The 27,270-nt window shown below is 47.4% G+C and overlaps 2 protein-coding genes and 1 pseudogene across 2 annotated transcripts; all 3 read left to right on the top strand.

Moving 5' to 3' along the window:
- The first annotated feature begins 1,156 nt into the window (after nt 1-1,156).
- LOC112874422 lies at nt 1,157-10,026 on the top strand. The gene is made up of 9 exons (XM_025937735.1): nt 1,157-1,555; nt 2,482-2,716; nt 2,838-3,007; nt 3,873-4,015; nt 4,128-4,305; nt 4,543-5,095; nt 6,203-6,315; nt 7,531-7,774; nt 9,638-10,026. The coding sequence occupies exons 1-9, from the start codon at nt 1,359-1,361 to the stop codon at nt 9,863-9,865; spliced, it is 2,061 nt and encodes a 686-aa protein (XP_025793520.1). The 5' UTR covers nt 1,157-1,358; the 3' UTR covers nt 9,866-10,026.
- A 150-nt stretch (nt 10,027-10,176) lies between these two features.
- On the top strand, nt 10,177-20,470 carry LOC112874423 (annotated as a pseudogene).
- Nucleotides 20,471-24,108: 3,638 nt separating this feature from the next.
- Nucleotides 24,109-25,582, top strand: LOC112876741 (adenylate isopentenyltransferase 5, chloroplastic-like). The gene has a single exon (XM_025940913.1). The coding sequence runs from the start codon at nt 24,266-24,268 to the stop codon at nt 25,310-25,312; it is 1,047 nt and encodes a 348-aa protein (XP_025796698.1). The 5' UTR covers nt 24,109-24,265; the 3' UTR covers nt 25,313-25,582.
- The last annotated feature ends 1,688 nt before the right edge of the window (nt 25,583-27,270 follow it).

Below are 27,270 nucleotides of genomic sequence, written 5' to 3'. Positions count from 1 at the left end.
AAATCTGTCTATCAGACCTTCTTCTTTGGTTCTATCACCTTCGAACCATGGAAACGTTTTTGAAAATCTTGGGCCTCGGGAAAGTGCAAAACTTTTATTTGGTTGGCTATTCGCAATCGTTGTTGGACAGCCGACCGACTAGAAAACAAGAGGTCTCCACATTCCGAGCAATATCCCCTCTGCGACCAAGAGGACAAGACGCTACAGCACATCCTCACTTCATGCATCTTTGCCAGGCAATTTTGGTTTCAAATCCTACAACCGTTGAATCTGGGCTTTTTTTTCCTAACCGGAGAAGGTCCTGGAGCAGGGTATCTAACCAATACAGAAAGGGTTTCAATGCTTTAGTTATCCTTGGAGCATGGATCCTCTGAAAGCACCGAAACAGCTGCATTTTCGATGGGTCAGCCCCTAACCTCCAGGTGTCCCGCATGCCTTTCAAAGTGAAGCAATTCTTTGACAATTTGCAGGAGCAAAAGTGCTTGCCGCCCTGATCCTTGGCCGTGTAGGTTAGTGGAGCTATCATCGTGTTGTTGTGGTCAGGTCCTAAATTTTTTTCTTATCTGTAACAATTCTTTTCTTTTAGGTTTTTTTACTCTACCATCGTTCTGGTCCAAGGTGGAGAGTGGTTTTATTGTAATTTGACCATTTCTTCTTCTTAATACAAAGATGCACAGCTCTCCTGTGTGTTCGAGATAAAAAATATAGACACTGTATTGAAATATGAAATGGCTATACCTAATCAACCGTGCTACTACACAAGCCGCGTGCTCAAACAACTCTCAAGATGGTCCCATGAAGCACATGGATCAATGTTGAAATTGGCAAATTTGCAACTTGTATGCAATGGCATAACATGCTATTTTATAACATAGAACATGAATTCTACCATGAAGAATCTAAGAATTTTCTAGTAAACGGTTCTCTTTATTGCAATACTGAAGTACCGAATATAGTCATTCTATTCGAAATTTATCCCACAAATTTTATCATCGCTGTCCATTAGCGTAAAATAAGGCTAAAATATAAAGAGCTCTGGGTTTGTACGAATCAAACCACATTACAAACACGTCAGTGAAAGAACGTGTCCTTTGTGCTGATGACATGTGGGCCCACGTGTCAGTGAAAGAACGTCACGGTGGCGCACATCAGAGCATCCCGTTCCAGCCATTCTGCCCGCCACCCACACGCGAGAGGGATGAGGACGACGGCGATCAGGGTTTGAGCTTGAGCTCCTACCTCCGCGGCGGCTCCCTCTGCTATCGTCAGCCTTCTTGGCCCGCACGCAATCAAAGCGGGAAACCACCGTCGCGCTGCGACCAACCTCTCCGCCACCGGATCCGCCGTCTTCCTGCAGGATGGCGATGATGAGCCGGACGCGAGATCTGCTGATGGAGGGGTTGGAGGGGCTGGTGCGGGAGGGGTCGTTCAAGTGGGGCCTCCCCCGCCGCGAAGACGACGACGACGAGGGACACGACGGCTCGCTCTCCGGCAAGCGCCCCTCAATCGCTGGCCTCTCCTTCAAGGCCAACTCCGTCGTCGCTCGCTGCTCCCGGTAATGGCCAAAGCGACGCTTGATCCGCTTCGCCCTTTCTTTCAGGAAAGGGAAATGCTCTAGGGGACTAGAGTGTAAATTATTTCTTTCTTGGGCTATCTGTTCAAGAGAATCCCTCATTGTAAGCTTCCGTGGCTCTTCGATGTGGAATTTGATCATCATTAAATCCCAACCTAAGTTCTTTTCGATGGAATTGGTTGTCGCTACTAAACCAGGCATGTTCATGGAGGCAAAAATTCTCTGAAAACCCTTACATAATAAGATCAAACCAACCTGTACACCACATACGTTGGATTAGACACTATTAGGCATTAGCTTATCAGGAACTCGTGTTATGTTGCACGTTATGATTTGTATGTTGTAATTTAAGTGCATGTATACTACTTAAGGAGCGAGCATAGTGATTTGCATCTGGTTTTGGGCTATGAGTTAGTGTTGGACCGCAAATGGGTTTAATTTACAATCTGGCATTAGCAATTGGCTGCAACAATGAGATTCGTAATATGGGATCTTACAAGTCATTCCATTATGTGACTAAATGACATGTTTGAGCTGATCTGAATGCTTTTACCTTTTCTTTTATGTGCTACATTGTAAAATGGCAATTTATGGCACATGTAGGTTGAAATTCCCTTAGCAGTTGAGGAAAAGTGGCATTTTGTGTATTTGAATATAGTTTACCTCCATTGATCGTCTGCATCCTGTCGTGACATATTTATTTGAAACCTGTTGAGCATCTCGTGCTCATGGAACCATCGTGAGAGTTAGTTCTTTAGCACATTCCCCTTTTAGTTCAGGCATAGCTATGCTCTTCTGTATATTTATTTAAGCTGTTATCTTATATAGCCAGCATTTTCCTTTTTAGTACTATGTCTCCACTTCCATCAGGTGTTGATCAATTTCTTTTTGTTCCAATTGTCTTTCAGAATTCTTAATGTTTCTATCAACGATCTGCAAAAGAACTTTGATAAGCAAGCATCTGATTCTGTAAAGAACACAGGAAACTATGCAAGAAACCTTTTGGAGTATTGCTGCTTCTTGGCACTTGCTCAGATCTCACAAGTTGCAGGGTATCTTGCTGACAAAAACTTCCGTCGCCTATCATTTGATATGATGTTAGCTTGGGATGTTCCTTCTTCTTCAAGCCAGCATAGTGTTAAGGTACTTCTTTGGTTCTGTTATAGAATTAGTTAAGACTTCTTTTTCATAACTCGCAAGTTCTATGTTATAGCAAGATAGTGAGTCTCTTAACCATATTAAATTTCATACCCCTGCTTTGCAGGTTGAGGTGGACAGCACAGTTAGTTTAGAAGCTTTTGCAAGAATAGCACCTGCCATCCCAACCATTGCTGATGTAGTAACTTGTTCAAATCTCTTTGATGCACTTTCATGTTCAAGCGGAGGCTGTCTTCCATTTTCTGTATATGATAAGTACCTTTCAGAATTGGACAGGTCACTTTCTTTGATACTATATTTTTTTTTGTTATTAACATACACAATAACTAGCTCAAATATTTGGCTGCTAACATGTTCAACTTTTCTTTACCTTTTGTTCTGTTGAAATGCCAAAGTTTTGTCTATACCTGGCTAAGAATGCTTATTAGTTACTAAGTAAAATCCTCATGAGCTATTGAAATGCAATAAACTCTAAAACACAATGTAGTCCTAGATATTGTTATTAAACTTTATTGAGCTCATGTTTTGATTGATTTTCTGAGGTTTAGATAGGACACAATTCTAGTTTCCGTACACTGTCTGCATGTTGAGTACTGCAACGTTTATTTAATTAATTTGTACAGGACAATATAAAGTGCTCTTCATGGATCCTGATGTGTTGCTACACTTGTGACTGTCAATCAGTTTAAAGGAATGTAGGGATATGGTGCTGCTTAGTTGATCACAGTTGAATCCTAGAATCCTTATCATGTGCAAGGAATTTTGTGTCTTACTAGCCAGAAGGCCTGTGCATTACTATGGCAAATTTATGATCATAAATCATCTATTTATCGTCCAGAGAAGTTCAAAAAAAAAAAAAGAAAAACAAAGTTGTTAACAGGCTCGGGCATGTAAGCGGCAAAAGGCAACTTGGCAAGAAGTAAGAATGGTTTAGGGGGAAAGAGAACACTTCATTCAATATGAAGCTAAATTTGAGCTAATTAATCTATTCTTCACGCAGATTGCAAGTTAGTATGCCATCTATAGTTCTGGGAAATAGAGTGCAAGAAGAATTAATAAACATCATCATCATCATGCATCTTATGTTGTATCTTGTTTGCTAAAGGCCACACTTAGCATATGTTTTTTTTATCTCATATAGAGCGGTGAAAAAGATGAAGACACAATCTGAGTCATCACTCCTATCAAACCTCCGGTCTCAGAGAGGAGAAAGGATTCTGGAAGTTGATGGAACATTGACAACACAACCAGTACTCGAACATGTGGGTATTTCAACATGGCCAGGTATGCATGGTTCATTGAGCTGTTCAAGCTGCTGTCATGTTTATTTACTAAATAGTGAAATGACATGAACTTCTCTACTCTTATATCACTTATTTTGATCTTGCTGATGCAGGAAGATTAGTACTCACAGATCATGCTCTTTACTTTGAAGCTCTTCGAGTTGTTACCTATGATAAGCCCAAAGCTTATGAACTTGCAGAAGATGTAAAGCAGGTAGTTAAACCTGAGCTGACTGGTCCATGGGGTTCACGTCTCTTTGACAAAGCCGTTATGTACAAATCAACAACCTTGTAAGTTCTTAACACATAATAAAGCAATGTCATGTAAGCTACATGTACCGTGTGTTGTTGCAATGGTTTCATTGTTAGTTTTAATTTACGGATTATTGCTCTATATGATCCAGAAATTTTGTTGTATTAGAACATGTCGGCAATATGCTTCTGCCAGTTGGTATCCTTGTAGTTACCCTATAGATATGTTCTTCATCTTTACTTACAGCTTTGTGTATATTGCTATTGTGCATGCAGACCAGAGCCAGTGATCATTGAATTTCCAGAGTTGGCTGGCCATTCCCGTCGTGATTATTGGCTGGCCATCATATCAGAAGTTCTTTATGCCCATAGATTTGTTAGGAAGTTTGACATAAGTGGAGTTAACAAAGATGAAACAATTCTGAAGGCAGCACTTGGTATTCTACGGTTACAAGCCATTGAACAGTTAGGCTTCCCAGTGCCAAATCGATATGAATCTCTTTTGATGTTCAATCTATGTGACAAAGTTCCTGGAGGTGATTTTATACTTGAAACACTAGCCAGTGCTATATCATCAAGAACTTCGGATCGAAGTAACCAACCTGGCACGAGTAGAGGAATGCATGCTGTCTTGTCAAACTTGGGCGTGGTAGCACCAGTTAATAATGGTGAGAGATTGTTTGTTGGTGAGATGGTTGTTGGGGAAATTAGTTCCTTGCAGAAGGCCGTTATTGACTCAATGAACAACTATAAGAAGGTTGAACTGGCCCAAGCCACGGTTGATGGAGTCAAAGTTGAGGGGCTTGATACAAACTTAGCAGTAATGAAGGTAAATTCAGAACATAAACAATCCTTTTTATCTGTCGAACTATTTACCTGAGATCGTGTGGCATTGCCATTTACTTTCTTCTCCTCAAGCGGGCTCTCACTTCATTTTGTTCAGTGACAATTTATACTGTTTTCGACCAGATACTTGTATCATTCTTCTGGGTTAGGTACTTGTTTCAATGACTACTGTTTAATTTCCATTGAAAGTTGATTTTTTTTAAAGAATCCCTGTAAAATACACACATGCATCCTATGCTTATTCATGGAAGCCTAGATGAGGGAGAGGACTTCATGCTTGCAATAATTGTCACCGTCATGTTCAAAACTTTTTGTTTGAGGGGGTGAATGCAGTTAGCAGATTGTCAGCAAGGGTTACGTTAAAGTTAGAGCAAGGGTTGTCTTATTCCTGCTTTTCCAGGTGATTCTTTATCTGGCTGTCCTCCAAATTTATGTGGTGTTTAGAATTCATCAAGATCCTGATTTACTAATGTCATGGCCTCATGGGTCAGAATCTTAGCCCATGGACCAACTGAACTGGCATGCCTGTTCACCCATGCGAACACTCCCACACTGGGCCTGCAAGGTTACCTGCCCGTTCTGTTCCCTATCAGCATCCTGCTTCCGTGCAAGCACTTCTTCAAGGCAGACTTGCTGAGGGCGACCAGGAAAAGCTCCTTCCGGTGGGAGTGGATGGAGGTGTGGGCTCAAGCTTGGGATGTTGGAGGCAGCACTGGCAGTGTAATGGTGTGAGCAGAAGCCATGCTGCTGGAAAGAAGAGGGGCAGTGGAATGTTAGGATTTGAAAAGATAGTCGATACCATGAAACTTTGGGAATGCTTAACAGAGTATCTTGATTGATTGATACATGCAAATATGTATAGCCAGAAGGCCCTGCAGCTAATGCTAGAGCTAATCAAGGCATTACATGTTAGGAAGTTAATGCGAGCACTAACCAAGCTATTACATAATGTTAATACCAAATATACAACAATCCCAGCAGGATAGAAATGAGATACAATTGTGAAATGAATGAGAACAATTATGTCTGAACAGATACATTTTAAGTTTTTGTTTGGTATTTCTTTTATCTAATTCCTAATTGTATCTAGGAATTGTTATCCCCAGTAAGTGAGCTTTGGAGGATTTTGTTACTGCTCACATCGTGGGATGAGCCTCTGAAATCCATGGTGTTTTGCTTTCTATTCTCTTACATTATAATCAGGTATGCTACTTTCTCCATGGATATTTTTCTGCTAACTTTATGTTAGAGGTACTGCTTTGATTTGGCCATTTTGTATGCAAGGGAACCAAACATTGGAATGTAGTAACTAAGAGAGGATTCCCTCAAGGAAAAAAAAACTAAGAGAGGAGCTCATGCAACAATGAACCTATCAATGTAAACTAATGTGACTAGTAGCAGCTATAGTTATTTAGAGATTTAGTGGTTGGCTGTGGTTTAGTGCCTTTTGTTTGTACTTAGGATATTAATGGCACCATCAGATCAACCAACATCAAATTAAAGCCGTTATTTTATCTCTGTTATGGTGCCCCTGTAATGACAAGACTCTTGGTGGTTATTGTAGATGCATTACTTGTGGCTGGTGAAAAGGAACAAGGTTAATCATTGTCCTGTGATTTTGAGGCCCTCCGAGTCACGCGAAAGAACTAACATCTAGATACGCATGTGCATCGCACACTCTTCTCAATTATTTGTTGGGTCCTGGACCAATCTATTTCCTTGTAGATAAATTAGAGACAAACTGTGCGATAGTTTTAGTAATGTGTACCAGAGCCAATGAATGTGAAGGATGTAGCTGTTATTACTGAGCCAACTATAGTGCAAGGGTGTTTGAAAAAGAACTACTAATCCTTAACTTTTCAAGGAATCCTTCATCAGTGGTGAATGGCTGACTTTTTCAATCCTTCCGGCTTTGGTTCCGTAGGAGCAAGTAAGAAAGGTTGATAAATAGAAATTTAATCAGGCCCAATACAATTTTAAAACATTTTAGCAAATTTGACGGTTCACCATTGATACTAATCATTCTAGGTCGATGAGTTTTGGGAAGGTTAAGATTGTTGGTTTCCTCTCCTTAATTACCAACCCTCACTCCCTTAGTCGAAGTAATTTTGTTTCAGTTTCTTTCTTAGCACTCTTTTCTTTACCCAAATAAAAAATCTTTTAACAAGACATCACGACAAAGCAAGCATGGCAACAGTGCTTGCCTGACAGTAACTGAACTTAGCTGGTGAGCACTCATACATTTCATATGAATCTACATTTACTGTTATCAAAGGGATAGTGTAGCTTATAATAGCAATCTGTACTGTACATTTAAGTTCTCAGGTATAGTACATCTTAATTAAATTTGTTACAGTGATGAATTCTTCCTAGAATTCTTCACGTTTGTGATGTCTCTTTGTTTCTTTGCTGACACAGGGGGTGGGTAGTCTATTTTATGGTCATGGTGCTATTGTTTTCAGCAGTATTTATGTTTCTCACAAGATTAACTAATCAAGGAAAGCCAATGTCTGAGGTCAAGGTGGTATCTCCACCTCCAATGAACACAATGGAGCAGCTCCTAGCTGTTCAAAATGCTATTTCTAAAATCGAGGAGCTTGTCCAGGATGCAAATATTGTTCTTCTGAAGATAAGAGCTCTATTATTGGCTTTTCCATCCCAGGTATATGTTAGTCCTCATTCTCCATCATTTCGAGGAACTATTTTTATTAAATTGTTTTGATTTTCATTGAGTCTGGTATTTGTAATGCTATGCAGTGAATATATTGTGACATACATTGTGCTAGTGCAAATGGAACCCCAAATCACACCATAATTGGCAGTAGATTGAGTGGGAAAATAAAAGTAATCCATGCTATGTTGTCATATGCTACGCTTCATGGAATTATTACCCCAGTACTCAAGGTTGACGAAGAGGATTTGAGAAAACAAAATAAATGAAATTTAGAAAAAAAATTACTAAAACATTCCATGGTCGCAATCACTGATTATTTTTAAATTAATTCAATTTTATGCTTTGATGTAAAATTTACTATTCTGATGGTAAAATTATTACAAACTGTTTTTTTCATGTGATAGCTTTATTACAATCTGTGGATTGAATATTATGGATAATGTTTTAGCCTCCTTGTGACAAGCAAGGGGAAGGCTGACTAGAAACTCCCTTCGCCAGACTCGGCAATATGTGAGAGTTTTAAACACTGTGTATGCCCTTTTAATGTTTTAGCTTACATCAAGCAAGACTGCTTTCATTGATCAGGATGCTCTTAAGGTTCCGGAACCTTCTTCCCTTTCTTTTTAAATTTTTTTTTTTAGAATTTTAGGGATCTCTGCCCTATCCATTGAATTGCATGAGGACAGAATGCTTAGCGTTTTACAGCATCAGTCAACCAAGTCTGACAACTCAGTTAGTTTCAGCAAACACAACTCTGAATAAAAGAACTCGACATTAAAAGGACAAACACTCGCTGCACCAAGCTTGTGCAGTTGGATGGAGTCACCATCAGGTCCTCCCCCTCGGCCATCAGCAGACCCCACCCTCCATCAGGAGCCTGTCTGACAATGTCTAGCACTTTCCCCACCCTCCATCAGGAGCCTGTCTGACAATGTCTAGCACTTTCTCTGGAAGATTAAAGGTTACAATAATGTCTGACACTTGAAGGCCAAAAACCGAACTGTTCCAATTACCAATGGGTTGATCATTGCCACAACCCACATGACAGTGTCATCCTATGGCCCAAGCCCCTAAGAACGAGCTTTACCTTGGCCATCTCAAGACATTAAATAACAGCCTTCACTTGGTTGATCAGCTAATGTAGAAACTCATGGGCGTACACTTGGCTTATCAGTTCACTAAGGAACTCATGGGCCTTAAGGAGAATGTGATTGTCAATGTTAGAAATTGACATACCTAAGACCTAGTGACGGCATGCATGATGATCTTTACAAAGGGGAAAAAAAGATTACACGTGTGGTGCACCGGCTAGTTGATCCTTGTGTGTGAAATAAGAACCAAACACATGTTCTGAAATCCTTGCAGATCATGTGTTCATCGATTTGCCCATGGTTGCCACTTTTGCAATGCGTTCATGTTGAGGTGAATAGCTCTCCCTGATCCTTGTGATGCCGCCATAGGTGGCTCGGCCTCCCTCCTGCTCATATGCATTGGCGTTAGTTGCTGCCGCTGCCTGTTTGGGCACTGCTTGATGCTGAGTTTGATCCAGGATGCCAGCAAATTATACTGCTGTGTCAACGAGGACTGATAGTACTCCCTGTCAGCATGCAGTGAATTGATAGTCATAATTACTTTATGGTTCTGTGGCAGGGTTCTTTTCCCTCTTTTCAAAGGAATGGGGAGCCTTGGGTCCTGCTTTAGTAGGGCAATGCCAGCTTTTAATCAGATTTCCTTTACTTGCTCTTGTTGCAAGTTTTCTGCCAAATGTATATCCTGTATGCAGAAGTTGACAAGTTAACTGATGCAATTTTTATATATATATATATTTCATTGTCTGCTCCTATACCATAGGCGACGGATAAAGCTATTGTTGCATCGGTACTGATGGCCTTGAGCCTTGCCATCGTGCCCACAAGAGTGCTTATGCTGCTGATGTTTCTGGAGGTATGCACTAACAACTCACCACCACGAAGAGCAAGCACAGAACGGTGGACCAGAAGGTTGAGAGAGTGGTGGTTCAGCATACCTGCAGCTCCAGTAGTGGTAGAGAAGGAGACAGAAGACAAGAAAACAAGATGATATCTGTGTAATATCCAACGTAATCTTGTGTCCTGTTAGCTGATGCATCGCGTGATGTATCAGCCAATGCCCACTCTGTACAAAGACCACTGTATAACAGCAACGACAAGGAGAGTTACCTCCACTTATACCAGATGACTCTAATGCTTTGTTGGAATATATTGGGCTAGAGCTGTGGCAAATTACCTTTACCACCAATTCATTCATTTCTAATATCCGATCTGACCTTAGGTTCCTATCTAAGCCATCCAAGTAGTAAGTTGCTTGTTTATCTACGATTCTGGTTCCCAACTTGGCCCAGCTTGCTCTGAGTTTTGCTAGATCTAAAGGGCTTGTTTAGTACTCCTGCAATGGTAAAAAGTAAGCAAATCCATTCCTCTTTGTTAAAAACATTTGTTATTAATCCTAACTAAAATTAGTAATTACTACGATTGTCGAGTGTCAACCTGAATGCAAGACAATGTTTTCTGAAGTCCTGTCTCGCTCATGCTTTGCCCATAAACGCACATAATTACTATTTCGCTCATGCTTTGCCCATAAACGCACATAATTACTATTGAAGCCGAAATAGAAAAAAGATAAATCGAAACTTGAAAAGTGAAAAATACCACCTATATTCTGCATTGGTCACTGGAGATCGAGACGCCTCCAAGCTGCCCCATGTAGGTCAGCTGTCTACTCTTTCCTTTTTTTTTCTTTCCTTTTTTCTTGAGGGAATGCAGTTGTCTATTCAATCAACTGTTGCCACAAAAATCATGGTCCTGGTGGCACAACTGATCTCCATCAAGCATCAAGACACTGTCCGTACCAATCGAGTGATCACCGATTCACCACCGAGCCAGAAGTAATCGCCGTCAGCAATGATCTGTAGTAGCTGCGAGTCCCCCTTTATCTCCGTCGAGGACGCCGATCGGTCGGCCTCCGGCGGCGGCCAGTTATCTGCACGCAGGCATCTCCCTCGCTCCCGTCCTGCAGCTCGAGCTCATTCATGGAGGGTTCCATCTCCAATCTCCCGAGCACGAGGTACCTGTGCATGTCATACACACACATCTCTCCACGCATCCGACGGCGGTGGGTTCCGCACGACGGTGGTCTTCTTCGCTCATTTCCCTATTAGCGTTGGGTTGTACCTGACGGCGGCTACGTAAGGTGGAGGCTAGGCTTTGGTCTACTTCCGTTGCCCAGTGGAGTGATCTCATCCATATCGATATCCCAATCTGACCGGGCAGCGTTGTCTCGTGGAGATAAGTTGTGTGGCTTGCGTCGACATCCCAATCCAACTAGCATGAGCTGTTTGAGTGGAGTTGAGTTCGGCGCGTGTTGATACCCCAATTCAACTGCTGGTGTTGTTGTCGTGTCTTCTCTCTTTTTTCCCTAGTTACAGCCTCTCATGATTGTATCGGACTATACCTTGTATATTTTTCCTATATCAATAGAAAGGCGCACTCATTGAGCGTTTTTTAAAAAACATCTCTCCACGCATGCTACCTGCGTTCATTCTTCCCTGCTGTACTTGCTGCTCGCCGTGACGTTGTGTATGGGTGCGGGCAGGATGGCCGTGGTGACCGGCGCGAACAAAAGATCGGGCTGGAGGTGTGCCGGCAGCTGGCCGTCGCCGGCGTCACCGTCGTCTTAATGACCAGGGACGGGACGAGGGGCGCGGCCGCCGTCGAGAAGCTTCAGAGGCCTGGGGCTCTCCGATGTCATCTTCCACCAGCTGGAGATCACCGACGCTCCGAGCATCGCTCGACTGGCCGGTTTCTTGACGACCCGTTTCGGGAAGCTGGACATCCTGGTAACCAGTCGCTAGCCGGCCGGAGCCTTTCCGCCGGACTTAGTTTATGGGTTGGCGTGCGTGGCCGCCGGCCGCCGGCGACGACATTGTTGATGGATCGATGGAGTAACGAGTGATGTATCTTTTTTGCCAGGTAAACAATGCCGGAGTTGTTGGCCTTGAGTACCTCCACGATCACATCGACGGCGCGTCAACAAACGACGAGGAGAAGGTAATCGAATTGGATGTGTGGGCTTTGATTCGGAATCGAGCAGAATTTTTGAATCTTCTGATGAGCGCGTGCGACAGTTCGGTGCCATGGATACGTATGAGAGGATCGAATTGCTGCTGAAATGGTGCCTCCGGGAGACCTGCGGCGCTGGGAAGGCATGCCTGAGGACGAACTACCACGGCACGAAGCAAATCATCGGAGCGCTACTGCCGCTGCTGCTGGCTTTTTTCTGGAATGTTATATGTCCAAAAAATGCGAGTTTTCAAAAAAAAATTGTGTAAGTGCTTTAGGTACAACCAATATAAGGTAGACTCCTCTTTCTCTCACTAGATTCTTAGTAATATTAAATAAATTTGAGACAAGGACCATTAAAATATTAGTGTGAAATACTTGGATTTGAACCTATTTGTTTGAGTTTATTTGATTGGAGTTTGAAGAGTTTAATTGAGTGGAATTTAAATTGAAGTGTGCCCTTCAATTTAAATTCAAATGCTAACCTAGACCTAACCTAGCCCAACCATTTACCTAAAACCAACCCAAGTTCAGCCCAAACCCTAGACCGAACCCAGCTTGGCCATTTCGGTCTGCACCCCTCACCAGCCCAACTTCGCCCGGCAGCTAGCCCAACTGGCCGAGTGCCCGCATGCCAAGCTCGGCCTTGTACCAGTCCATCACCATACGCCACCCCCGCCGGCCTTATCCTTCCACCGCCTGGGCAACTGATGAGTGGGTCCCACTCGTCAGCTTTCCCCTACCTCCCAACGCTGCCCGCACCCGCTCTCCCTCGCTCGCGCCTGCCCTGTCGTGAGACCGGCCGACATGCCCACGCGTGTCAGGCCCTGTCTGCCTGCTCGCGTCACATAGCAGCGTTGCACCGCCGCAGCCCACGTGACCCACGCCCTCGCCCGTGACCGCCCGTGCGCTCCCCCAAACCCTAGCGACCGCACCACAGGGATTCTGCCACGCGTCCGTGCCGAGGATCCCCGTTGTTCCCCTAACCTCAGCCCTGCGCCGAACCCTAGGGAGCCCCTACAAAATCCCGTAGTCGTCGCCGCTGCGAAACCCTAGAAACCCTGGGGTCTTTTCCCCTTTTCGCCGCTGCCACACCAAAGGAAGAGGGGGAGAAGAGGAAGCCAAGAGAGGGAGGAGGAGCCGCCCGTGTAGGAGCCTGTGAGCGCGGCCGTGAGCTTGACGCCACCACCGACCGACGACGCGCAGGATAAGGAGGAGCTGTCCTGTGGCAGAACCGCCTGAATTAACTCGACTTAAGTGCACTAACCATCAATCTTAAAATGAACCGGCTACCATGCACTTCAAATGAATTAATCTGACAGTCTGTCGGGTAGATCCCGATGCAACCACTTAATATTTCGATCGAAACAAAGCATACACATAACTTGTATGAAGGAAAGTCCAGAGATTACAACATTCCACAGATTTTACATTCACAAGTCGGACATCAATTATTACAAATTGAAATCACCACTTGAGTACTTTTAAGTTCAACATAAAACTTCATTCAGAGTTTAATAGCAGCCGAAAAAAACACGGTTATCTAGCGTCGATCTAGATACCACGATGAAGCCCATACGTGGCATCACTCGGCAGAGTCATTGCTAGCCGGGGATGGATCCCACTCCACTATCCAACCAGTTGGCAAAATACTCGGCCAAGCCAAACCAGCTAACATATCTCCAAAAGACATAACTGAAAATATTACCACAAGCAAGGCTGAGTATACTAATACTCAGCAAGGTTTACCCGACTAGTGGTATGTAAAAACCGACTACTAAGCATGCATGGCTCTAAGATTCTAGGATTTTCTTTTTGCTGAAAAGCAACAAAGAGTAAGTCCTTAATTCATATTTTAGCTTTCAATATTCTAGTTCATTTAACCAGTCTAGGTGATCATCTATCTCTAATCAAACATGGTGGAAAATATTTAATCATCCAACAAGTTTCATCATAGCCATAGTTCCTCTTGTTACTCTATGTGGCAAAAGTATTAAGCAGTCTCAATTACCACGAGAAACGGACAATTCGAATCGAATTTCTTAACCTTGCAAGGGAAACCTAAACACACGTCACGTGGTTACTCACAGAGTCACACGTGCAACTTTTTCCCTTTATTCCTGTTTTATGGATCAGGGCCACCGGCCTCGAGTACAATAGGTCCACGAACCACGGACGACGCCGGGCCATGACCCCTCTTGCACTCACCATTGGGCTCATGGGACAGCGTCAAGACGGTGGAATCTGTCCACGCACCGGTTCAATCGGGTACTTAAGCTTACCAATTACCATATTCTCGGTATGTGGTTATTACTTTCAAACGTTTAACCACCACTACCACACACTGCAGCCTTAGCATTTTTCTCTACTTGGATGGGGCTCAACCATGAGTACTTTACCACAGCCCCGCCTGTCAACCTTATAGTTTGCAGCATACGGTAAAACATTCAACTCCTATAGTTCTCGCGAGTGGCAGAAAACCACTCGATTTTTACCGTACCTATTAGCAGAGCAACTACTTGACTTCCTATTCTAGTAGTGATTACAAAGGTGCCTAGGATCATGCAGCTAGGGTTCCAATAAACTCCTATGAACTTAAATGCACAGGTAAAAGGAACAATAGTTGCATAATTTAAATACTGCGATCATGCATCGGGGCTTGCCTTCTTGTGTAAAACTAGTCGGGGCTTCCTCCAAACGTTGGTCCGGATCTTCAGCGACTGCTATTAGATTAACCTGAGCTTCTTGCTGCTCACTCTCGGACTCGGGCACCAAATTGTAGGTTCCGTCGGCGAGAGTAGTTAAATCTATATGAATACACATGTATGAGTGGTTTTACTGGTACAAGATTACATTATAAAGTAGTCAAAACTTAAGTTAAGTAGTCGAGTACTTTAGTTTATTTTTCCTGGGCAGTCATGTATCGAGTACTTATCTAGATTAACTGATTTTATTAAGTGAGTGAGTGGTTTTGTATGTTGTAAACGGTCCTTTTCCACAGGAAGCTTTGGTTAACCAAAACTACTCGTAGGGGTAGTTTCTGGGTTGCAGAACTACTCATGGAGGTAGTTTCAGGTTGACATGAAAAGTTCATTACACGGCTACCGCTAGGATCAAGATCTACTTGCATAGAACAATCACGCATGAACTGATGCTCAACTTTTTACTGAACAAACCTACTCGCATGAGTAGGTTACTACATATTTTTGTAGATTTTTCCTAAGCAAAAACAAGAGATCAACATTTTAGTTTAAAAGGGATCTAGCCTATAATAAAAGTACTTGAAACACCTAGCTGTGCTTGGATTCAGAGCTTCAAACTTTTATGAAAAACTTTACTCCTAGCACTGAAGCTACCAACCAAATTTTATGAGCAGTTGTTTCTTGAAACTCGTGGAACAATTAGAAGATATTTAAACTTGATTTAAATCCATATCTAAAATTATGTGGAAACAGTCCAAAATGCTTTTACAAAGTTGTAGATCTTAACTTAAAATTTCTAGAACATCTTAACTTGTATTTTTAGGATTTCTCTGTGAATTGTTGTGCATTCTCAAAGTCAAATGATTAGTTTTCAAAGTTCTTGTTCATGGTTTACAGATGAGTCCCTGATATTTTATAGAAACCTTCTCGGAAAGATTGAAATCGAAGCAGAAGGGTTCTTTGCACAGGGGAACGGCTACTGCCATCCAAAATCCGGCGACTAGGGTTGCCGGTGGTGAGGGGTGAAGGCGGGAGAGGTAGGAGGGGAACAAACCGCACCTGTTTGAGGCCTTAGCTGAGGAAGGGGTGGACTGAGGCGGCTTTCCGACGGTGGCACAGAGCCGGTGGCGGGGGTGCGGATGGTGGGGGCGACGGTTCGGTGCGGAAGATGGCGTGGGGAACGGTTGTGTAGCCTCAGGTTGAGGTAGAGAAGGTGGTGGAATGGTTGGTTTGGACAATATTAGGGCAGAGTGGTGTGTCCACGCGTAGGTGGTGACTTGCCAGGAGTTGGAGGTTGGGGGCGACGAGCTTAGGGGCCTCTGGTGGGGCTTTTATAGGCGCGAGGGGAGGGAATAGCGGCCTGGGCTCGAGCCGCAGGGGAAGACAAGACCAGGGGAAAAACTGGGGGTGTAGCAGCCTTGCTGGCGCAAGCGGGGGCTTGCCGTGGCGACAGTAGCGCCCGCGGCAGAGGAAAACCGCCGCGTGGAGGCTTCTTGAGGGGGTAGCGCGAGATTTTCTGGGTTCGCGGAAGATTTCCGATGCGCTGGAAGGCCCACATGGCCAGGCAGCCTCAGCTGCACCGTGGAGCGCCGGCTAGCTGGTTTGCCGGCGACAGGATAGGGCGGGGGAGGAGAGAGGAGGGAGAATATGATGGGAGTGATGTGCAGACAATAAAAACAGCGGGGGCTTGGGTGAAAAAGGGGTTAAAACTCAATCTTCCCAAGGTCAAATCAAAAACATTTGAATACCATTTTTGTTCAAATTTTCAAGGAAAATATTTCTATTTTATGACTTTGTCCATTTGAGAAATGCATAAAAAGTTATTTCAAACTTCCGAAAACAAGTATTTAAATAGCACGTCATTTCATGTGAATTTTTGTACTGTTAGCCTTTGAGTTCAACTAGACTTTTGTTGCTCTTATTAAGACAGATTTGCCATTAAATTTTTAGGGTCAGTTGTGATCAACATTGAAAGTTACAGGGTTTTATTTGCAAGAGCTCAAAGGTTTATGCATAAAATACACAAACACAAATTCATTTGCTTGAAAGGTAGATTTGATAGGTTGTTTCATACTTCTCTTGCTTTTTTTGACTGATTTCATGGTTTGGATCTTTGCTTGTCTTCTAGACACCTAGGGTGTCACACGTCCGAGCCGAGGACGCCGCCGCCGAACTTCACCACGCCGGTGCCTGTACGATGATTCCGACGGAGCAGCGCTGCTTGCACCGCACCGCCTCGCCACGGCCACGACTCGCCCCTGCTTCACCCCGTTCTTGTTCGACCGCGCTGATAGGCCAATTTACTTCCCTACCTCCTGCTGCCGGCATGTTGCCTTGCGCCGTCGATGAACCCACCGTAACATCCCTAGGCCACCCACCTCCCTTATCCATCCTCCGCGCTGTCTTCTTGCAGGGACCCTTCGTTCCGCCTTTGCTCCCTGCACCTCGCCGTCGTACCGTCGCCACGGCCTGGAACACCAGTGCCTCGCGCGCAGTATGGCAACGCCACGGGCCTGGAGTACCAGGATGCCGCGCACGTGAGCATCCTGACCCCAAAGGCACTGCCATTGCCTTTCGCTCTACGCCCCGAATCCCCGCCTCGCCGCCGCATCGTGCTGCAGACCCGGAGTGCCGGTGCCATGCGCATGGTGGGGCCACGCCGCGGCCCTGGGTTACCAGGTGCCCGCGTGTGCGTGTGCACCCGTGCCACTAGTGGCCATGGCAACACTGTCCCGTCTCTCTGCTGTGGCCCTGGAATGCCAGGAGGCCGCACGACGGTGTGCGCACCCGCCTGACCGATTAAAGGCCCGCCTTTGGTCGTTGCCACGCCAGTCGAGCCGTGCCAGCCTTGCTGTCGTCCTTTGCGCCTTGTCTCATGCTCGCCATCGCCGTGACGTCACGACATGGTGCGGCGGAAACCCTTTTGGGTTTTTCGTCAAATGCTCGCTGGGCAGCCACCGCACACACGCGTAGCCGCCGCGCCGGATCCGGGCGCTACCACACCGGATTGACCGACTGGCGGACCCCAACCACTAGGGAGGGGAGACGCCGACGCGTGGGCCCGTTCTGCCAGTGGAAGAGGAGGAGGAGGAAGGGAGACGAATTGGACCGGGCTAGAAGACGACGTAGCCCACCTCGCTGAGCCGGCTCGTGAATGGAGCAAGCCTGCTAACTCGATCCTGCCCAATGATCGAGCTGAGCCAACCTACGTCGCCGAGCCGGCTTATTAGCACAAGCTGGCCTAGCTAGCCATGACCCTAGCCGGCCTTCCAAGCCACAGCCAGCCTAGCCCAGCAAGCTGAGCCGAGGAGTTAGGCCAATGAGCTGGCCCAACGACTTTTGGCCCATGACCCCGAGCCAACATCCGCTTTTTCTTTTCGTTTTTCTGAGCTAACCCAAGGGCCCCACCTGTCAGCCTCCGGTTGAGGCAGACCAATGGGACTGCTGACACGTGGAATCGAGACCTCGACCTATTGACCATTGACCGGTCAGTGTTGATCGGTTAACGCTGACATCAGCAAACCTAACCCCCCGCTGATGTCATGGTGATGTTAGCATGCCATGTGGCACACCCTGGGGCTAACACGTGGCACTGACTGTGTTTTCTTTTTTAAAATCCTTTTATTAATTTCAGAAATAGTTTTAGACTTAGAAAATTTATAATAAATCAATCGGACCTTCGAAAATTATGAAACCAGTTTCACAATTCTTCTAGAATCATGATCTAATCGTTAGAGTAGGTCTTGTTGTGATTTGGATCTTGTTTGAATACCTTTTGTTTGCACTTTGGCCCCGTATTTATTCGTAATTACGAATAGGACCCATCGACGAGGAGCCGATCGACGTTTAGGACTACCAGAAGTACCAAGAGGCCCGTGAAGACTACAAAGAGAACTCAGGTTCATGCCCATCCACGATTTGAATATCTATTAGGCATTGCTTGCTAGATATATTATTGCTTCCTGATGTGTTACAACGAGATGAACCTGCATAGTTTATTTATTTACCTAAATTCTTTGCTATCCTGCACACTTGATATATATGAGATGCTCTACTACACTTTGCATGGGTATGTGTGGGAAATGGATGGATAATCTTAGCATGCGTGGAGATACACTTTCTAGGAGTTGGTGAATAGGGATTATAGCAGGGAGCGAGCAAACTTAACTCGATCTTTGGATCCAGGGTTTGGAGTGTGTATCTTGGCACACTCTATGGAGTGCCTGTGGTGGGCATACCTTTGTAGATTCTTCGTGAGGTGTTGGGGGCACTCGTAATGGGTGCAGCTGCGGACCACTGAGGTGGATACGAATGTGAGAAGATGCTCGCTTCGGCATATGAAGACCGGTTGAGGGTAACTATAATTTGTGGGACTATGTTAAGCGTGCACACCACTTACCCATTATGCAGGTGGATCCGATCCGGGACTAGCAAGTGCGGTACCAAACCGGTAGGAGGATCGAGTATTAGTGCAGGGGAGGAGATGCTGACCTCACGTTCCTCGAGACGCAAGGGAGGCTTCACGGTCCCAGGGTGACCTCTTGCGGGAGGATGCGCCCAAGATCCGGGAAAGCCGGATGGTACCGAGGCTACTAGTTTCTATGTTAGTAGATCGGTGTCTCGTCGTTCAGTTGGATCGCTCCTGGCTGGCTTCGATTCGAGTGAGTACAGGTGTACAACCCCTGCAGGGTGAAAACTATATATAGCCGCGTCCTCGATCATGGACAACCGTACTCTTTTGTTGCTATTGTTAGTTAGTGTTACTCATACTTTCCACCTCCTTCTAGTGGGGACTCTGCCTGGGGCAGCTGAGGTGCGAGGAGTGGGAGTTTTAGCACCGACTTGGTTTTGGAATGTGTGAGTTGGACCGGGAGTCCAAGGTGCCGGAACGGCCCGAGTACGGAGTTTGGATGATGATATATCTTATGATGTGTTGTGCATAGGAAACCCCAGCTTATTTTCTTGAATAATTGTTATACCTCCACCTTAAAGCTTGCATACGGATGGTGACGTGAACCTATCACATTTCTTGACAATAGTTTGAGTAGGTGCAGGACCCGAGAAGATAGACCCCGAGCACGAAGAATGATGAGACGAAGGTCCGTGCTATGCTTGAGTCTACTTGTGATAGAGATTCCAGAAGATGAAGGATGGCGTGAAGCTTCGCTAGTGTTACCGTTTTCAGTACATTCGATTTAGCCCAACGGGCTTATAATAAATCCGTATTACAATCCTTTAGATTACGTATTAAATAAATTTATATATTGATTTTTTATGTTGTATGCGTATGATATATATCTAGAATGAGTTTTGTACGTGATAACACTTAATCCAGGAAGTATGGATTTTCGAAATGAAAATCCGGTTGTTTCAGCCAACGCCTCCTCCGAGCTCGGGCGGCTCAGGGTAGTAACCAAGTCGATCCCCTTCCTTTGATAGCTCGATGTCACGATCATGCAAAGTATTCCAATCGATGGCGGGGCTGTGCAGCTCTTCGGCGACGAGGCGCTGAGGCGGGATCTGGACGACCCGGGTGCACGCAGCTGAGCGAGGCGAGGGTGGACGCGGTAGGGGCCGCGTTCGCGAGGGACCTGGAGGCCGGCGCGGCGGCGGCGGCGGCGCGCGGGTGGCCCGCCGGCGCGCTCTCGGCGTACGCGGTGTCTAAGGCGGCGCTGAACGCCTACTCGCGGGTGCTGGCGCGGCGGCACCCCGCGCTGCGTGTCAACTGCGTGCACCCGGGCTTCGTCCGGACCGACATGACCGTCAACTTCGGCCTGCTCCCGCCGGAGGAAGGCGCCGGCCGGGTGGTGGCCGTGGCGCTGCTCCCCGCCGGCGGGCCGACGGGCGCCTACTTCCAGGACCGCCAGCTGGCCCCGTTCGTGTGACGCTCTCGATCTGCCTCGCCGGCATAGGTTGCTGCCGCCGGTGAGAGACTCTGCGTGTCCCGTTCGCAGATGACGCGTTCTGCGCGGGTGCCTCGAGCTGTTGGTTGCTGGCTCTGTCGCTGCTCCTTTTCCGTGCCCCGCCGCGTTCTTCCCATCTCATTTTTTGTCCTGCGTTGCTGCTGTTGTCTGGCTGAACTTCCGGACCGTGACGTCCCGACGTCCTGCTCAACTCGCTCGTGCCGTCGTGCTCTCCCTTTTCTCGTGGGTGCCGTGCTCCTGCTATGATTGGCACGGCCATGACGCCGGCGAGTCTCCCCGGCAATCAGTGCCGTCCTCGTATTATTGCTCGACGTGACTGGCCGGCGGGCACTAGCTAGGCCGCGGTACCGGCACCACGCCGGCCCAACCGATTGGACGGAGGGCACAGCAGCAGCCAACCTCGGGACGACAAGACCGGCGCAGACGCGGCCGCCGAGACACCGAGCGGGCGCGCGCGCAGCACACGCCTCTCGCCATGCGATCCTCCCCGTGCGCGACGCGTCACATACGTTACGTGCTCCTCCTCCAACCAGGCGACGAAACGACACCGCTCCACCCGGCCGGGTGCCGTCGCCGTCCGCGCCGCGCCCATCCACCTCCCCTCGTAGCCGTCGTCGTAGGCACATGATGGCGCACCCGGGCTCCCGGCGCAGCGACCAGCCCACTCCCACCACCACCGAGTTCGCCATGCGCGCCGGGCGCAGCTAGCTCTCCCGTGGGTCGCCGTCGTGGCGCACGCCAAACCCGGCGCGCCTCATCCGATCCTCCGGCCGCCATGCACCCTGCCGCCGGCGCCGGCGCCAGAGGCGCGCACTAGTAGCTACGGCTCGGCTCTCGCAGATTCGTCGCCTGATGAGACAATGACACGTACGCTGGCGGCACCTGCGCAGGTCGCTCTCGGCGGCGCTGCTCCTCCCCTGTTCGCTGCACGCCCGCCGCTAGCGCTAGCTACCCGCAGTGATCGATCCGGATTCCGGATCGAGGCCGGGCGTGCACGATGCGCCGTAGGGTCCTGTTTCGCCTTTGCGCGATTGGCGTCGTAGCCTTTCGCTTCTTCCACACGACGCGTTTCCGGCCTTTTCCTTCTTGGCAGCTCTTGCCATGGGCGGCGGCGCTGCTGTCCTGTCCGATGCAGCACCTGGTACAAAGTGGAGTGCCGATCACGACCGTACAGCGTGCAGAACACACAAAGTGACAGAGGGTGCCTTTCAGGCGCTCCAGGCCTGGTGCACTTCAAATGTCCAAGAGTCTGTGTGCTTATTCATATATAGTAGTAGCCTCTTAGAGCCATTGACCATCAAGGAGGCAAGGACCATCCAAGGCAAGCTGATTGTACTGTTGGCGGCCAACATCGTCTAACGGCCTGTCTACAAGCTGGTACCAAAACGCACGACAAACCCATCTGCACGGGCGGTCCTCAAACTTATCATGCTGTGTTATCCCGATCCCCGAACTCATAAAATACAGATTTGACTCCCTAAACTTAGCTTCGGGTTTTATTCCGGTCCTCAAACTCTCAAATTGCATATTTGACTCTCTAAACTTAGTTTCGAGTGTCATCAAGATCCCTAAATAAAAAATTATATATTTGACCCTCTAAATTTGAGTTCGGATGCATATCATCTAGGTCCATGATTCAATTTAACCATCAATATCTAAAATTAACAATACAAGTTGAGTTTATTCGATTCCCATGAAAAAATATTCATAATTAACTATTCCTTCATACAAATTATTTGTCAAACTATCACCACGTTGGCGACATCAACCTAGTGTGAGGTGTCCATCGCCACTATTGTTTACTGGCAACGTCAAAGCAATTAGCAGTACTTGTTGTTAGATCTCGCGCCAATGCTTACAACGGGAGGGAGACATTAGAGGGAATGAGCTCGAAGATTTTGTTTCGATTGTGTTGCGAACAACGGCGACAGCCATGCCTATGGGAAGAAAGAAGGTGTACATGTCGTAAGTTTAAGGATTGAAGTGTGTAATTTATAAGTTCGGGCCCGGGACGACACTCAATTATAAGTTTAGGGAGTCAAATATGCAATTTATAAGTTTGAGGATCTGAATGACACGCCAAACTAAGTTTAGGAGCAAAATATATATTTTACGGGTTTGGAAATCGGGGTGATACAAAGTGACAAATTTGAGGACCGCTGGTGTAATTTGCTCATGCAGAGAGTATCTTGTGGTACTTGAGCTACAATGCAAACCACAATGTGGGCCCATCTACCTGTCACTTGGTTTTGGAACCTGTTTGGTTTGAAGATATGTGGTTTTCTATACCTATATGACTGTTTGGTATAAGGGTTGGGAATTAGGATAATCCTTATAACGGCGAGAGAGAGAGGACTAGAATGAAGAAGTGGGCCGGCATTCTTTGAGGAACATCTAATCTACTTGACTCCAGACCAAACACCTCCAAAAATTAAGACAATCCACACCATGCTCCATCCCATTTCATAACCTAATTAAATTATAAAAACATTGTCAAGGTCTAGATTACAGCTTTTGTATGTACGCACTGGTTGGTGCATCGTTCGGTCGAAGCGTGTCCCTTCCGTTTACTAGTCCGTAACAGGTCGTTCATGAACGCGTCTTCTGCCATGGTTCGCTGTGCGGCATTCAGCCATTGACTGGATGATGATCAGTATTAGCATGCATCATGCATCGTTTTCAAACGAAGAAGATGACGATGGTGACGGTCAGTATAGTCTAGTGTACGCGATGAAAGCGACGAGACGCTCATGGACGCAGCGGTTCCGTCCACAGGGAGGACGCCGATCCATGGAGGTCAACTCTTGGCTCTTGCCGTGACGGGCCAGCACGCACTCTCCTCCTTCCTTCCTATCCTATCTGAACCGAATCATTGAGGTCTGAGGAGCAAGCGAGCGCAATGCAAGTCCTCTTCGCTCGCAGTCAACCACAGTGGTGACCAGCAGCTGCTCGATCCGCCCAAAAGCGCCGGGGCCTCCACCGTGACATCCGGGGTCCCCCGGGCTCGGCGTCGAGCTCTGCTCTGCTCGCCGGCGATCCTGCCGCCTGCCGGCGCGCGCGCGTCCCGTTTGGTGACGCCGCGCTGTAGCGTTTCGGATGGTTCCGTCGGTGGCCGTGGTACCAGTCGCCTGGTGATGTACGAAGTAGCAGGCACTAGTGGAGCCGACAGCCATTTGCGTGTCGCATCGCCAGTGGGAAGAGGGCCATGCCCCATGGTTGGCTGAGGATCTCTCCCTCCCTCCCTCTCTCAGGTTCAGCAGCTTCGTCGACCTGAAGTTTCACATGCTGAGAACGAACTCAGACGGTCGATCACACACAAGCATCACAGTGCGCAAGATTTCAGACGCATCCTCGCGCTAAAACCCATGTTCAGAGTTCAGAGTTTCAGACCAAGCCATCACTGAAGCTGAAACCACCACCCCCATTAGGCCCATTGGCTCTTCTCTCTCTCTCTCTCTCTCTCTCTCTCTCTCTCTCTCTCTCTCTCTCTCTCTCTCCATCCCCACCAGTGATCCAGCACTCGATTAGATCCATTCGCCGCATCCAATTCATCCGCCGCACAAGTCCACAGCCGAGCTTAATCTAAACTAGTCCTCAAGAACACATCCCCACTAGGCCACCACCACCACGGCACTCACCTATAAATACTGGGCCTCCTCTGCTCCTACACGCCCCCAACCAAGCAAGTGGCCACCAAGAACGCAAGCAGCCAGCGCAGTGATCACAAGGGCCGGCAGGCAGCAGCTCAGCTCTGGTATGACGCTGTCCATGGCGGCCCCCGCGATGGCTCCAGCAGCGCCCGCCTTCCCCAGGCTGAGGATGCCGCCGCCGCCCGCGATCATCACGCTCCCGGACGCCGCGGTCCCGGTGGCGCCGCCGCCGCTCTCGGTCGTGGGCAGGCAGCGCGTCGCGGCGAAGAGCAAGGCCGTCGTGGTGCTGGGCGCCACGGGGACCGGCAAGTCGCGCCTCGCCATCGACCTCGCCCTGCGCTTCGGCGGCGAGGTCATCAACTCCGACAAAATGCAGCTGTACGCCGGCCTGGACGTGGCCACCAACAAGGTGGCGCCCCACGAGTGCGCGGGGGTGCCGCACCACCTTCTTGGCGTCGCGCACCCGGACGCCGAGTTCTCGGCCGCGGACTTCCGCCGCGAGGCCGCGCGCGCCGCGGCCGGGGTCGCGGTGCGGGGACGCGTCCCCATCATAGCGGGAGGGTCCAACTCGTACGTCGAGGAGCTCGTGGAGGGCGACCGCCGCGCGTTCCGGGAGCGCTTCGAGTGCTGCTTCCTCTGGGTGGACGCGCAGCTCCCCGTGCTGCACGACTTCGTCGCCCGCCGCGTCGACGAGATGTGCCGGCGGGGGCTCGTCGAGGAGGTGGCCGCGGCGTTCGACCCCCGCCGCACCGACTACTCCAGGGGCATCTGGCGCGCCATCGGCGTGCCGGAGCTCGACGCCTACCTCCGCTCGCGCGGCCTCGAAGACGTCGACGACGACGAGCGCGCGCGCATGCTCGCCGCGGCCGTCGACGAGATCAAGGCCAACACGTCCCGCCTCGCCTTCCGCCAGCGCGGCAAGATCCAGCGGCTCGCGCGCATGTGGCGCGTCCGCCGCGTCGACGCCACGGAGGTGTTCCTGAAGCGCGGCCACGCCGCCGACGAGGCCTGGCAGAGGCTCGTCGCCGCGCCATGCATCGACGCCGTCCGGTCCTTCCTGCTTGAAGACCAAGAATACAGTACCATGGTCACCGCCGCTAAAGCCTCCATCTTTGCCTCCACGGCCGCCGCCGTCGCAGCCGCGGTTGCCTAACACATGGAACGCTTCCTGAACACACGACACGACCATCTTGATGCCATGCGCCAATCTCCATTGGCGCCGCCGCAGAGCTCATCAGCTCAGCAAAGGTAGCAAGACCGGAATGGCTGCATGCTCTGCTGCGGTCAAGCTCGCGGTGACCGGGCAGAGTAGCCAGTTCATACTTCATATAGTTGACCCTGTCCGGGGGAAGTAATTGTTTTTCTCCCCCATTTTCTCTGTAATTTTGTACGCGATGATCGGTTGAGTGCGAGAGCGAGTTTTGATCATGTTCCAAGAATGTGCAGTAGACGGCGGCGCTGTTGGTGTAACAGGCTCTTGCTGTAAAAATAGAGAGAGATCTTGGTAAAAGTTTCATGAGCAGAAATGATTTCTTATGAGATGAGATGTGAATATTTGCTAGTCAATATCGTAATCTGAACTTTTCATGGTCACCATTCAGTTGTGCTATCAAGAATCTCACTTGTTGCGCACTTACAATAATCTAGGACTATATGTATGCTCTTGTCCGTCCCTTTTGTTCTTCACTGAGACCTCAGTGTGTATGTATCAAGAATCTGTGCCTCCAAATTGTATATACTTTCAACAGCAGGCTTTGTGTGATATGAAATTGTATATACTCCATCCGTCCAAAAATATAAGTATTTTTGCAATATATCATACTTGAACGAGTACTTGTCCAGGTGTACAGTCAGAAATGTTTGCATTTATGGACAGAGGGAGTATATATTTTTTTGAGGGGTCATAGGGAGTATATATGATGTGTAGCCACATTACATTGTATTGGGGTTGTAAAGCATTGTTGGTGTTTCTTCTATTACCCTGAGTGTTTGAGAGGGGGGAAAAAACTACACTGCATTTGCTTTGTATGTCCTGTGGATAGAAGCTGACAGACATATGAATTACTTATGTTGTCTCTTTCCTTCTGATCATTTTCCAACTCTAGTAGTACTTGATCTGGAAAACATTCCCATGCATGATTGAGATTACTTAGGAGGGCTTTGCATGTCAAGGTCAAACCATCACTCACACCATCAGGGCGCTGCTCTTGTTGTATTTATACATCCACCCTGGTGTTCAGAGTCAACTCCAAATTATTTGCATCCAGCCAATGCCTAAGCATGATTTTCCAATGTGTTATCTTCTTGAACATTGTCAAACTCTAGTGGACACTAGAGGTCGTTAAGCTAGTGATTATCTGTAGCTGGTTCCTCAGGCTCTTAAGGTCAACCAAGCCACACCTATCCTAGAATCTTATGACAAAGAGTACAAACCTATTGAATTATTCAAACAAAATGAACCTATTGAGCGTGCACCTTTTTTGTTTTATTTCTTTCAATAGATTCTTCAGTCAACATTAGCCATGACCAACCGTTCGACGTCACTGATGAATGATAATAATCATAGATAATACTTCCCTTTCACAATAATGTGCTCTAGAGGTTCCTGATTCCCAGTTATAAGCATGATGTTAATAACGTCAAAGCTTTTTTATGAGGAGGAGGAAGAAAGTCAAACTGTTCTGCTCCAATAGAAGGTCAAATCATTAAAACATGGTGTAAAAGAAAGAGAACAGAGATTAAAGGAACCCCCCGAATAGCAAGAGGGCTGTCGTTGAGCATGGAGAATATTATAAAATTTAAAGTCAACATATGAACTTGCAAAACTTTCTTTTGGGGGGAATGGTTTGTAGTGTACCACTGAGTTCTAATGGACCACAAAAAAACTCTAAACTAGTGGTATATAAACCGTTCAACTTCTATTGGGCCCAAGCGCTTTGCACTATGTATGAAATTAGTTGTTAGGTTGAGCAAATAATTATAAGATTAGATTCTCCAAAGCCACTAGCACCTAGAAACCCAAACCAGTCCATGGTATTATCATTTCCTAGAATATTTTGTACATATCAACCACTTGGGTGGTGTTCTTTTCTTTGCTTTTCGTTGAAAAGT

Source organism: Panicum hallii, chromosome 9 (genome assembly GCF_002211085.1).
Source record: "Panicum hallii strain FIL2 chromosome 9, PHallii_v3.1, whole genome shotgun sequence".
NCBI classification, from domain to species: domain Eukaryota; kingdom Viridiplantae; phylum Streptophyta; class Magnoliopsida; order Poales; family Poaceae; genus Panicum; species Panicum hallii.
This window is presented reverse-complemented; position numbering and strand designations above follow the sequence as displayed.

Coding starts and splice junctions, on each gene's coding strand:
- LOC112876741 (XM_025940913.1), top strand. CDS start 24,266: ATGACGCTGTCCATGGCGGCCCCCGCGATGGCTCCAGCAGCGCCCGCC.
- LOC112874422 (XM_025937735.1), top strand. CDS start 1,359: ATGGCGATGATGAGCCGGACGCGAGATCTGCTGATGGAGGGGTTGGAG. Junction 6,316..7,530: donor TTCTCTTACATTATAATCAG/GTATGCTACTTT, acceptor TTGCTGACACAG/GGGGTGGGTAGTCTATTTTA. Junction 7,775..9,637: donor TATTGGCTTTTCCATCCCAG/GTATATGTTAGT, acceptor CCTATACCATAG/GCGACGGATAAAGCTATTGT.